Raw genomic sequence first — 12,114 nt, forward strand, 5'->3', positions numbered from 1 at the left:
ACAAAAAAATTTTAAATCGAAAGAGACAAGTTGAAAGTGAGAGTATCTTTGAAGTTACGATCTTCTGAACGAAAAGTGGCCACCCGATCACGTGGGCTCAAAGGGCTTCCAAGGCGGTGAACATCATACATACTTTACTATGGATGAGGTTTATCTTATCGTCACTGGCTTGATTAAGAAATAATTTATGTTGCATATTATATTCAGACCTCGTCTCCTCTAAACCTTGCTCTTAGCATCGTCCTTCATTCCTTGCACAATCCATGCTCGGGCCTCAGCGGCTTTCTCCTCCACGGCTTTCTTATCCTTAAGCAGCTCCTTAATTGTATGCGGGGAAGGGACATGGCGTCCCTTCTCCACACCTGGTCGCTGAGCCATAAACTCTTCCCAAGCCTTCAGGTTAGGAAACTCATCAATATCAACACCTGGCCACCCAGCAGCGGCAACCCATCCCCAGAGTGAAATATCGGCAATGGAGACATGGTCGCCTACCAGGTACCCGGACTTGGATTGGGCAAGGTGCTTATCAAGCACACCATACAGTCGGCGTGTTTCATTAACGTATCGGGTCACACCATACTCAATGCGCTCAGGCGCATATCGTGCGAAGTGGTTTGCCTGGCCTTGCATGGGGCCAACGCCTGCATTCTGGAAGAAGAGCCAGTTGTTCATCTCGTAGTGTTCGCGGGTGCCCTTGGGGAAAGAAATCTTGTACTCGGGGTCATATTGGTCCGCCAGGTACTGCAGGATACCACCAGACTCGAACAAGCGGATTTTCTGACCATCAGCGAACTCGTCGGTCAGGGCGGGAATTCGGCCATTGGGGTTGATATCGAGGAACCAGCTATGTACCGGTTAGTATCTGATGAGATCACGGGTATGGAGATACGTACTCCTCCTTTTGTTCGTTGGCGCCCATGTCGATCTTCTTGACCTCATAGGGCAACCTGTCAAGCTGTCAGAAACGGCATCATGTATCAACACTACTGGGGTAAGGACCCACCCGAGCTCCTCCAGGGCAATGGAAATTTTGATCCCATTGGGGGTCTGGGCCGTGTAAAGAGTGATGTTAGGGCGAGGCATTGTGGGCAATGATTTAATTTGAAAGATTTCTAAGGAAATGCTGAAGAGTTGAAAGTATCTCAAATTCACCGGAATTGGCGGGTTATTTAAATTGGGTTGAGGTCATCAACAATTCCCCACTTGGATTTATAATCGTCCAACTTTATCGGGAACTTTCTGTGAAGGCTATCACCACCTGAGTAAGCTACCTAATACATCGGCATCTTCGGTCCCCGAATGCAAAAAAAGTCTTACTTATTTCGATGTCATCATTTATATAGCAAGTGCATGGTAAGAATATCCATATCTCAACAATGTGGATTAAACCAATTTCTTGTTTATAGCAATCTGAAAAATCGCTCTAAGATACGTGAAGCCCAACTATGGGATTTAAGCTAAGCCATAGCACCGTTGACCCTCACAACCTGCCCAGACATCCAGCTACTATCTTTCCCAGCCAAGAACAACATCACGGCCGCGATCTCTTGTGGCTCTCCAATGCGGCCGAATGGATTAGACCCAGCGATCGCCTTAAGAATCTGCTCCGACTTTCCCTCCATAAAAAGCTCAGTACTTGTCGGACCAGGGGCGATTGCATTCACCAGAATACCTCTCCGTCCAAGATCTTTAGCGAGAACACGGGAAATCTGCTCGATGGCACCTTTGGTTGAGACATAGAGAAGATAGGCAGGTGCAATACTCGATACAGCATTGAGACTGGTAGAAACGAAGATGATGCGTCCTCCAGGCGGCATGTATTTTGCAGCTTTCTATGGAAGTAATCAGTGGTTATTCTTCAAAAAAAAAAAAAAAAGACATGAGCTAACGTACCTGCGCCAGAAAATATGGTCCCTTTACCATCAGGTTATGAGAATTATCAAAGTCCTCCTCCGTCGTATTTTCCAGGTCCTTCATAGCTAGAATTCCCGCATTGGGAATGAGGATATCAATTTTGCCGAATCTGGCGACTGTTGCTTCGACCAGCCGATCTAGATCTGGTAGTTTGGAGGCATCGGCCTGGACGGCCAGGGCGCGGTCCGGGCCGATTTGCTCAACCACGCTGTTAGCTGCAGCTGAGTCCGAACGGTAGTTGATGACTAGGCTGGCACCTTCGCTGGCAAGTCGAAGGGCTGTTGCCTTGCCAATTCCCTGAGAGGAGCCGGTGATCAGGGCTACTTTTCCAGACAAAGACATTGTATGTGATTTGTAGAGTTGCTTTGTAGATGCGTTGTGAATATGACCCAGAAAATATTGATCTGTCTCAAATCACTTTGATGGTCTACATGATCGTTTTATATCCTGAGCCTTTGATACATGATCCATCGACTTTAAATCCATGTAAAGTTGATAAATCCGGAGGCGTTTAGCTGGACAAAGGCAATTCGGGGCAAAAAGTAATATGGACTAATACTACTCCTAAATCCAGCGAATAGAGTTGTTGGATGTAAATGGATGCAAATCGTGCAAATCGGGCAAACTGCAATTAGTCTCCAGGAATGGCTTTAAAATCACTGTGTTTTCAAACAATGCCAGAGAATTCGGTCTCCGGCCATGAGCCGGACATAACCCCGCGCACTTAAAGCCGAGTCCGTACCGCCCATATACGGCTATCACGGGATTATGTACGGAGTATCATTGAATTAGGCATTTATCAAGGAACTTTAGAAAGACAGAGTGAAAATTCAGAAATAGGTCGTAATACGTTTCTGCTCGACTAATACGTGTAAGTTGATCCAATAGATATCTGGATAACAAGGCATCATACTTCCAGGTTGCACTGGCTCATTTCTACGTAGCTACCGGTAGACTGACAATGGAAGGGTACTGAGCAAGCCGCTGGTGACTTTACATTTTTGTGACCACAGAAGCGAATGGAGTCATTACGCTATCATCTACCCGGTTCTGAATGTCCGATGTGTTGGATTGGTGTGCACAGAATGTTTCGTTTGTCTGTGGCTTCAAATCGTTTTAGGAAGGCGCGATTTTCGAGTATAATCCCCCCCCCACCCCCCTCTTTTTTGAATTCAATCTTCTCTTTTAAAGAGAGATGAAACAGAGCATGAGAATCAATGTAGATATGCGTGACGGTCATCGAGGTATCAGTATCATTTCAAGACTTCTAGAATGAGACTCGGACGCATATAAATTCATGTATAAAATGCAATGTTCAACCGGAATCATTAAGGTTGTTCTCCTTCCCCTCCTGCATGCTCCCCTCAACAGCCCGAGCAATCTTTCTTCCTTGACTCGGTTTCAGACCCCGTAGATCCAAAAGTCTGATAGTGGACCTGGTGGGTCATTTAGATCTCATGTCAAGGACAAAGGGAAGTCCATCGGATAAACCTTATCCTGTACGGTGTGCCATACGATTTACATAGACGTCATTTACATTTCAGTTCATCCAATTCACGTTTGTTTGCACACATGTTAAAAGAGCACAGTAGACACAAGACACAGCCTCGAAAGTCATCTTTTATGGACCCGATAGATCATAAAAGTAGAATGGCAAGGTGTGGCCATATTTTTAGAGCGCGACCCAGAACAAAAAGATTAAAAACACAAACCGATTTCTTCATTTCATTTCAACAACCATCAATTGTCTGCGCATTGGAACTCCCTTCCTTCCCCCACACTCAAGTCCCGTATAACGAAAATAGGAAGAAATCCACACATAGAGCATCAGTTGCGGATTTCATGGACCACAGACCACGAACAAGAGATAGAATCATCACATCCCTTCTTCTACGAAGATGAAAAAAAAGGGACAAGGGGGCACCACAGAGGGGGGGAAAAAGAAAACAGAGGAGCAAAGCAGAAATCAAGGGCCGGTTCTGGGCAGCAGTTTCGTTTCCCGTTTTAAGTCAGCGCTGGGGCGAAATGAGAAGGGGGCACGATAGTAGGGAAGATTTAGTTGCCGCCCAGGCTGGGGAAGTTCTTCTCGTCGACGGTAGGGCCGGCGGGGGCACGGGCACCACCACGGCCGCCACGAGGAGCAGCAGCAGCAGCGCCGCCGCGGGGAGCACCACCACGGGGACCACCGCGAGCGGGACGGTCACCACGGGGAGCACGGTCGCCACGGGGAGCGCGGTCACCACGGTCACCACGGTCACCACGGTCACCACCACGGCCACCACGAGGGCCGGAGGAGGGGCCGGAGCGGGGCTGCTCAACGAAGCGCATGTCAACGTCAAGGAAGTTCTTCTCCTTGCGAGTCTTCTCACGCTGCTTCTTCTCGGCGGTGGGAGCAATGTAGCTGGTCTCACCCTCGGCGCGCTTCAGCTCGGTGGCAGCGGCCCACTTCTTGTCCTCCTTGACGCCCTCGTTGGCGGCACGGACGGGCTTGGCAGCCAGGCTGTCGCGGGCGGCCTTCTCGGCGAGGTAGTCGTCGTAAGACTTGGACTTGTCGGCCTCCTCGGCCTCCTCAGCGGGAGTCTGGGGCTCCTTGTCGTCCTCCTTGGCGATGGACTCGCCAACGCGCTCGTCGTCCCAGGTCTTCTCACCGGACTCGCCGCCCCAGCCCTGCTGGACCTGCTTGCGAGTGTCGCTGTCATCGAAAATCATCGTTAGTTATGCTGCACTGCGGGTCCAAGCTTAATTTGCCACACGCTTGTCGGTAGAGCGACTGGAAATTCTTCTCTTTCATTCTTTGTTGCTCATCTCTTTCTTCCTCTTCAATGTTCTCCCGATTCGTGTGTGGCTTGTTTTGCTTGGATGGAATGGCCTCTTTCGAGAAAAGGATCGCTTACGTCTGACCAGTGCGGGACTGGCGGTCACCACGAGGGGGACGGTTGCCACGGGGGCGCGAGGACTGACCCTCGGCCTCATCGGTGGGCTTGGTGCGGTTGTTAGAGCGACCAGCGTTGCGGTCACGGTAGGCTAAAGAGGGCCAAAGCTTGTCAGCTTCCGATGCTTCCTATCAAGCTTTCCCCACACTTCATCCACCCCACCAACTTCTTCACGGATCGATCGGGTTTCACATACCAGCCTCGTTGCCGGCGGTCACACGGCCTCCACGGCGGTTGTTCTCGGAGCGAGGAGCGGGAGCGGCGGCGGGAGCCTCCTTGGGGGCATCACGCTTGCCAACGCGGGGAGCGGGACGGTCGACGGCCCGGGCGGGGGGAGGAGCAGGTCTGCTGGGGTCGAGCTCAGGGTCGTTGCCTAGAAAGCAGGAGAAAGATATATTAGTTTGGGATGAACTTCGGGAAGCTTGGAGATGCTCTATAATGAGGGGCAGGTTCCCGACCATGAATTGGATCATGGAACCGGAATAGGCGGGAGCTCATATAGAGCGAATTTGAAGAATCACATACCGAGAAGCTCGTAGAGGTTCTATTTCGAAGCAAAAAGCAAAGGCGATAATGTTAGCCACGGCGCTCGCTACAGAAGCGCAATTGTGAAGCAGAGCCGAGCTCCGCCCATAATTCCAACCACTTTCAACGTACCTTAGACCGGATGGCGTCAACCATGACGCCTGGTGCTGCGGAGTTCCTTCCGACGGGGAAGGCACTCAACGATCACTAGGATGTAAGAAAGGTAGGCACAAGGCAGAACCTCAGCAAGTCCAGCCTCTTAATTTGATAGTGATTGAAGGGGTGTAGTCTTAGGAAGGGAAGGTTGAGGGTTTGTGGTGCAGCACGAATCCGGTTAGGCGCCATTTACTAAGCGAATCAGGCTAGGGCTTAGGGTATCATGGCGTCACTAGATGGCATCATACATTCTACAATCCCATTACTTCCCTGTCTACTTTTGCAATTAATTGCTTTTTACTGCCTCGGCTATGCAGGAAAGGAGTGTTTATTCCATTGTACATTGTACAACCCGATGGTATCAAAATAACATGTCAAAAACCACCAAAATTCCCAACTTTCAACGCCAGGCAATGCTAGAAAATCAAAAACTTTTTGGAAGCCAACCAATGTAACCCAACCAGGATCAATACTTTTTTTCTGTTTTCCTCTTTCCACTCGAAACATGGAATAGGATTGGTTTCGATAGAAAAAATACACTCAAAATGACCCGCAAAAGATGCATCGCTTAATTGCGGGGATTGTTCTGTTCATAGTTGAACGGCGTAGGGAAATGCATGCTTGCACTGAGTCCAAACGGATCAGCATCCAGCATCGGTTCATACTGACCGAGAAGCTGGTTTGCATTTCCGAACTCTCCGGGCGTTCCGTCCCCGCCGGCAGGAGGGAATCCAGACAAGTTATGCGAGCCGGAGGCGACCGACTGCGGTGTGAACCCGGGGACATATGGTGTATTTACTGAGCCGTCATGGTCATCATCCACCATGTCAGCTTGTGCATCATACTCTTGTTCTGTTCAATGTAGTCAGCAATGTTGATTCTTGTCTTTTTCGCTTCTTAGCGATTGGTTCCGAAACAATTGACTCACCCAGTTGATCATAATGTTTCTGGAAAGGAGATGGGTAATAATTAGCTGCAACTCGCTGCTGACCACGCGGCACCCGAAGCTTAGGCTCATTCGGATCCGACTGCGGCATACTGATAGCCGGTGGTGAGGTCTGGTTATTGAAAGGCCTCGGTTGAGGTAGCAGCTGTGGACGTCCTGCCCCTTGCTGGTCAACGGGGGACATGCCAGTCTGGAAGCCAAAGCCAGGTGACTTGGCATGCGACGGTGATGACACATGAGACGTTGGCGTAGCCTGAAACTGTGGCGACGGCACACCATACGCGCCCTCACGCTGTGACATGGCAAATGCATCAGGTTTGGACGTGATGCCAGGGTGCCTCGGCGTGGGCCGAGACCCTGTGGGACCCGGCGGCTTAGGTGGCATAGGAGTGGTCTTTGGCTGAGCACCTGGAGCCCCAGTCTTTATCCGCAGCTCAGCTTGCACATCAATACCTGAAAGAGTCTGGGGTTAGCTCGGAAGCGGGGGAGGTATGCAAGTATAGACGCAAGGAGGTACATACCTTTCTCTAACAGGATGCGCTCCAGCAAGGAGTTCTTATACCGCAGCATCAGACATTCATCTGCGGCGCTGCGGTGGCTCTGCTGTAGGCTCTGCAAGGACTCTTCATTGCGCTTGATAGTGGTCTCCAGCTGCCGAATATATTCCGTGCGGCGTTCACGGAAAGCAGCTTGAGCCTGCCTATTGCGCTGCTTCCGTTCTTCGGAAGTGGCGTAAATCTAAGATGCGTTAATAACAAAACAAGATAAGTCACATAGGAGACCAAAAGGGATAAAAGATCCGGGGGCAGATAGACCAAACAGAAGACATGATAAGAGGGTGGCATGGAAAGATAAAAGAAAAATAAATAAAAGGGAATGCGGGGCCCCGGATTATTGCATCAGATGCAAAGATGTTACGTACAGGTTTTCGACCACCTTTACGCTTTTGAGTCTGCGCAGGGTCTTGAGTCAAGGCTTCGACCTCGGGATCTGGCGTTGACACCGTCGAACTGATGGAGCCATCTAGCATAGGCTCGGTCTTAGGCACGACAGGGTCCATGACCATGTCATTCTGATCAGGATGAGAGGTCTCGACCATAGAGACCATTGGATTAACCCCCGTGTCTTTTCGATTTCTGTTACTTAACGAAGATCACGTCTTTTCCGCAACACGGACCAAGAGGGATATTCGTTTCTCCCTCCCGCCGAACCACGGGCTTAGGGGACGAGAGGGGAGGACAAAATCAGAAACAGACGCAAGAACCGCGCGGCTCGGCGGTTAGCAGGGAAGGAACGAGTAAGAGGCAAGAGAGTGACATAAAAGAAATTGAAATTATGAGAAAGGAAGAGTCAGAAGAATTGAGATAAACGGAATGGGGCGAGGAGGAGAAGAAATGTGAGTAAAACGATTGAGTAAACGAATAATAATATTGTTCAAAGGGTCAGACGAGAGGGGCTCGCCTAGTTAGTTTTGACTTTTTTTTTTTCTTTTCCTTTTTTCCTCTATTTTTTTCGCCTTCGCTCGCAACCATGAATGGTTCTGACGGCACGGGTCCACCCCAAGTCCCCAGACTGGTTGAACGGCCAAGTCTCAAGATCCTTAGTGGTCATACGAGGTGGATATGGATGTGGGGATTTGGAAAAAAAGAAAAACCTGCCACGCAACAGGGGGGGGATGCAGGACTTAGTTCCGCGGAGAATCATGTAGAGCTACAGTAATTATAGGTGGAATGCTACTTCTACAACAAAGTACATAGCGACGAGCAGAGGTGGCCGAATAGCCGATACCGGGGCGTAGTCAGGTTCGGCGCTTTCCGCCTATGCTGGTTCAGCTCACCGCGGAGGTTCAGGGGCGAAATGAAAAATTTTCACTTGAGCCCTGCAAAGCTAGTCTCCAAACATATACAGGAGACTAGCCTTGGCACCGATCTAGGCAGGTCATTAGAGAAAGGTCCACGGTGCCTTGACCCTCTTTGGGATCACGCGGTCCGCGGTCCCACGTTTCTTTGGCCCCCTACCATGATGCAATATTGAACGCGTTACAGATTTTCCGTCCTTCCGACCTCGTCTAGGTGGACCGATTGGTACATGGTCTGATGCTCTGGAACTCGTATATGAAACGCTAAACCATTGGGAATCCCCAGATTATATACTCGACATTCCGTACCTCGTGGCCCCATAGGAACTAACTTTGATATACCCCCCGAAGATGTCAAATCCTAAAAGCATCAGTCTTTAAGCCTTGCATCCAGGGACCATAGATCAGATCAGATCAGATCTCAGCCCTGGAGGACACGAAATCTATCTCTGACGTACTACTGCGCGCCATATGTGCAAAGCATGCAATATGCTCTCGGCGATCGGCATTCGGTTCCCCGCCATAAACTAAAGTCACATGCCGTGAATCTTCCCAACTTCCCCGTAACCAACAGGGTCTGGTCGTATTTTCGCTCTTCATTCATAAATTTCATCTAGAATAGGCGACCATGGCCAACGTCTCAGCCCCCGACCTGCGGGAGGATACAACCCTACCTGCAGCCCCCGAGAACCCCGCGTCTGAGCAACCCGTTGCGCAAGCTACAGCTGCAGAGCCCCTACAGAAGCAGCAAGCCGATCACGACGATGACGATGATGATGACTCCGAATTGGACGAATTGGATGGTAAGATATCTCTCTCCCTCCCACTTTTATTTTCCCTTTGCGCCAGTCATATCGGCATCTAATCAGCATATTTCCCCGCAATAGACGTGCTAGATGACTTCTCCAAACCCAAGCCTGCACCCGCGCAGCCCGCCCCTGCACCAGCAACCGAGGCTCCGGCCGATTTCGATGAAGATGCTTTCCTGAAACAGCTGGAACAAGACATGGCAAACATGATGTCGAACCCGGGCGCAAATCCGTTCGGCGCAGGCGCCGACCCCAATCTCGCCTCGGTAGAAGAAGGTGCCGACGCCTTCGCTAGACAGCTTGGGGAAAGTGGTATCCCACCCGGTGACTTTTTGAAACAATTGCTTGCCGATGTGATGGCCGAAGAGAGTGGTAATAGTGATGCTGGTGCCGGGTCCGGCGCGAAAGCGGCGCCTAGCAGCACCACACCTGCGCCTGCATCGGCCGATACTGGAGCCTCTGGTTCTAGTGAACAACCGACTGAGTCTTTTAATGATGCGATTCAGCGTACTATGGAGCGGATGAAGAGCTCCGGGGATCGGGCTACGGAGGCTGCGACTGAGGATGATGGATTGTCCGATGACATGCTTGCGCAGTTGCTTAAGGCTGTGGAGGCTGGAGCCGCAGGTGGTGACGAGGGAGATTTATCGAAGATGTTCATGGGAATGATGGAACAGTTGTCTAATAAGGAGATGCTGTATGAGCCGATGAAGGAGCTTGATGGCAAGTTTGCGCCTTGGATTGAGAAAAATAAGGCCGAGGGCAAGGTCCCCCCCGAGGATATGACTCGGTATGAGACGCAGGCGAAGGTGGTGGGTCAAATTGTGAAGAAGTTTGAGGAGGCAGGATACTCAGATGATGATCCGAAGTGTCGGGAGTATGTGTGGGAGCGAATGCAGGAGGTAAGTCTTTCGCGGTTATGGTAGCGGGATCCGGCTAATTGGTTTTATAGATGCAAGCTGCTGGAAGTCCTCCCGAGGAGCTGATTTCAAACCCGCTAATGGACATGGGTGATCTAGGCGGCGCTGGAGCTGCTGCTGCTGCCGGAGGGGTCCCTGATTGTCCACAGCAATAAGGAAGAGTTAGGGTTTCAATATGAAGATACACATCTTCATTGGCTTGCTTTGTACTGTACATATACACACGACCGATACCCGATCATTTACTGAGATATCCACAGATGATTAACCTTAGCCCATATCCATAAACGCCACCCTGATGCAATGACAATAGACGCTCAAAAATAAAAATATCCACAAACACTCAATCCTCATGACATATCCATATCTTGACTCTCATGAGACAGCGCAGGCTCAGGCAACGTCATAAAGATATCATCATACTCATCATCACTGAAAGAACCGTTCTGTTGGTCCTGCATAGCCATCTGCATCGCCTCTTCTTGGGAGACAAACTCATCAAGAGCACGGGCATCATCATCTGCGAAGGACATTAGCCAAATGATCATCCAATACAAACAATGCAAGAGAGAAAGAACATACCAGGAAGCATATCATCCTCCTCCATATCTCCCTGCATCGGCACAACATCCATATCACGCGCCATAGACTCCTCCCACTTCCGCTTATCAGCAAGATAATCCGCATGCATCATTTGCTCGCCACGCGCCTCATGCCGGCCCTCGTCACGCTCATTCCGTACGCGATTCATAAACATTTTCCGCGTCTTCGAGCGCGCAAGCGAAGTAGTACTTTTCATAGGATTGGCAACCTGGTTTGTATAGCGGTCTGAAAACTTGGTTGCGCGTGTAGAGGGCGAAGGTGAGGTGGGAGACATCATGTTTGCTTGGCTTGGAGAGAAGTTGAAAGGAGTTGAAACGGATGCAGGGGCGCCAAATATAGGTTGCGACAGCTGTTGTGTCTGAGGGCTATCATTGTGCAGCGAGAAAGCATTGTGCAGCGAGAAAGAAGAGAATGGGACTGGGGAGAAGGCGTTCTCATTTGCGCCGGTTGGCTTTTGGGGGTGTCCGGATCCGGCGCGTGAGGGAGATCCCATTGTCCATGGGGGAGTTGCGATGTTGGAGCTGCGGAGGCCTAGTGGAGATGGGCGCGCTGGGGTATAGTGGGATGTTTGGCGGAAGGGTGTGGATGGAGATTGTGTTGCGAACATGGTGGATTTGATTTGATTTGAGTAGGGTGGTTGAGTAAGTGGGTTTCGGGTCCCGTGGTTCGATTTTGGAAGTGTGTTGTTGTTTGCCCGAGTCCGGGGATTGGGTTTCAATTTAGTTTAGAGATCCACTGAAGATTGATGATTCAATTGGAAGTCGTGAGTATTGGGTTGGACTTTTAAATGGTGATGGAGGCTGGGATGAGTGTCGATCGGATCGCGACGCGCATACCACACCACGTGAATGAGGCGCGTTGGCACGTCAGACCACCGCTTGGAATGTTGATCGCGATTATCTTTGATCGCGATTATCTTGGGATGAGATCAATCTTATCTCTTGACGCGTTGGATACTTCATCATTGATGAATATCTATAGGAATGATAAGATATGGAGTAGATTGTATGTATGTTATGTGTCGGTCTTTCTCTGCGCGCAGGTCACTGCTGCCATTCATCTCACTTCACATAAGCGTTCGCTACACATTTGATTTTTACATTGCCTAGTTAGGATATACGCTTCTATCAATACTGTGGCCCTCACTTCACTACCAAGAGCCTTGAGAACGAATCAGTACGGTTATAAGGTCGAGTGCATGGTAAGCAGATCAATTACCATGTATGAAACTATTTTTAAATGAATAGGTAGTCAAAGTTGTGCATCTCGCTGGAATACAGAAGAAAAGTAGAGAAAAGGTGAAATAGAAGGGAATGAAAAGAAAGAAAACCAGCCTCGAAGGTCGAGCTTGTGAACGCCAAAACCCTATGCTCCAAACCCGCGATGCACACGGCGCAATGAAGAAGTAGAATCAAAGAGAAGAAGAGGGTAAGGGAAAAAGTGGAACAAC

At 49.9% G+C, this 12,114-nt stretch overlaps 6 protein-coding genes across 6 annotated transcripts; 1 reads left to right on the plus strand and 5 right to left on the minus strand.

Moving 5' to 3' along the window:
• Positions 1–203: 203 nt before the first annotated feature.
• Positions 204–1,096, minus strand: N7503_009015 (glutathione S-transferase family protein). The gene is made up of 3 exons (XM_057068562.1): positions 1,004–1,096; positions 894–947; positions 204–844 (listed from the first exon to the last, which is right to left on the minus strand). Exons 1-3 carry the CDS (start codon positions 1,081–1,083, stop codon positions 220–222), a joined length of 759 nt encoding a protein of 252 aa, XP_056919417.1. The 5' UTR covers positions 1,084–1,096; the 3' UTR covers positions 204–219.
• A 361-nt stretch (positions 1,097–1,457) lies between these two features.
• N7503_009016 (uncharacterized protein) lies at positions 1,458–2,256 on the minus strand (the record flags this gene model as incomplete). The annotated part of the gene is made up of 2 exons (XM_057068563.1): positions 1,458–1,832; positions 1,894–2,256. The coding sequence occupies 2 exons, from the start codon at positions 2,254–2,256 to the stop codon at positions 1,458–1,460; spliced, it is 738 nt and encodes a 245-aa protein (XP_056919418.1).
• A 1,713-nt stretch (positions 2,257–3,969) lies between these two features.
• stm1 (uncharacterized protein) lies at positions 3,970–5,735 on the minus strand (the record flags this gene model as incomplete). Its single annotated transcript, XM_057068564.1, has 5 exons — positions 5,505–5,735; positions 5,373–5,391; positions 5,044–5,220; positions 4,809–4,938; positions 3,970–4,606 (listed from the first exon to the last, which is right to left on the minus strand). The coding sequence occupies exons 1-5, from the start codon at positions 5,526–5,528 to the stop codon at positions 3,970–3,972; spliced, it is 987 nt and encodes a 328-aa protein (XP_056919419.1). The 5' UTR covers positions 5,529–5,735.
• A 361-nt stretch (positions 5,736–6,096) lies between these two features.
• Positions 6,097–7,582, minus strand: N7503_009018 (bZIP transcription factor; the record flags this gene model as incomplete). The annotated part of the gene is made up of 4 exons (XM_057068565.1): positions 6,097–6,380; positions 6,457–6,927; positions 6,996–7,212; positions 7,397–7,582. 4 exons carry the CDS (start codon positions 7,580–7,582, stop codon positions 6,097–6,099), a joined length of 1,158 nt encoding a protein of 385 aa, XP_056919420.1.
• A 1,378-nt stretch (positions 7,583–8,960) lies between these two features.
• Positions 8,961–10,216, plus strand: pex19 (putative peroxisomal membrane protein receptor Pex19; the record flags this gene model as incomplete). Its single annotated transcript, XM_057068566.1, has 3 exons — positions 8,961–9,135; positions 9,220–10,043; positions 10,094–10,216. The coding sequence occupies 3 exons, from the start codon at positions 8,961–8,963 to the stop codon at positions 10,214–10,216; spliced, it is 1,122 nt and encodes a 373-aa protein (XP_056919421.1).
• Positions 10,217–10,411: 195 nt separating this feature from the next.
• On the minus strand, positions 10,412–11,271 carry N7503_009020 (uncharacterized protein; the record flags this gene model as incomplete). The annotated part of the gene is made up of 2 exons (XM_057068567.1): positions 10,412–10,581; positions 10,644–11,271. 2 exons carry the CDS (start codon positions 11,269–11,271, stop codon positions 10,412–10,414), a joined length of 798 nt encoding a protein of 265 aa, XP_056919422.1.
• Positions 11,272–12,114: the final 843 nt, after the last annotated feature.

The sequence above is a fragment of the Penicillium pulvis genome (genome assembly GCF_028828015.1).
Source record: "Penicillium pulvis strain IBT 33274 chromosome Unknown contig_7_segment1_segment0, whole genome shotgun sequence".
Taxonomy (NCBI): domain Eukaryota; kingdom Fungi; phylum Ascomycota; class Eurotiomycetes; order Eurotiales; family Aspergillaceae; genus Penicillium; species Penicillium pulvis.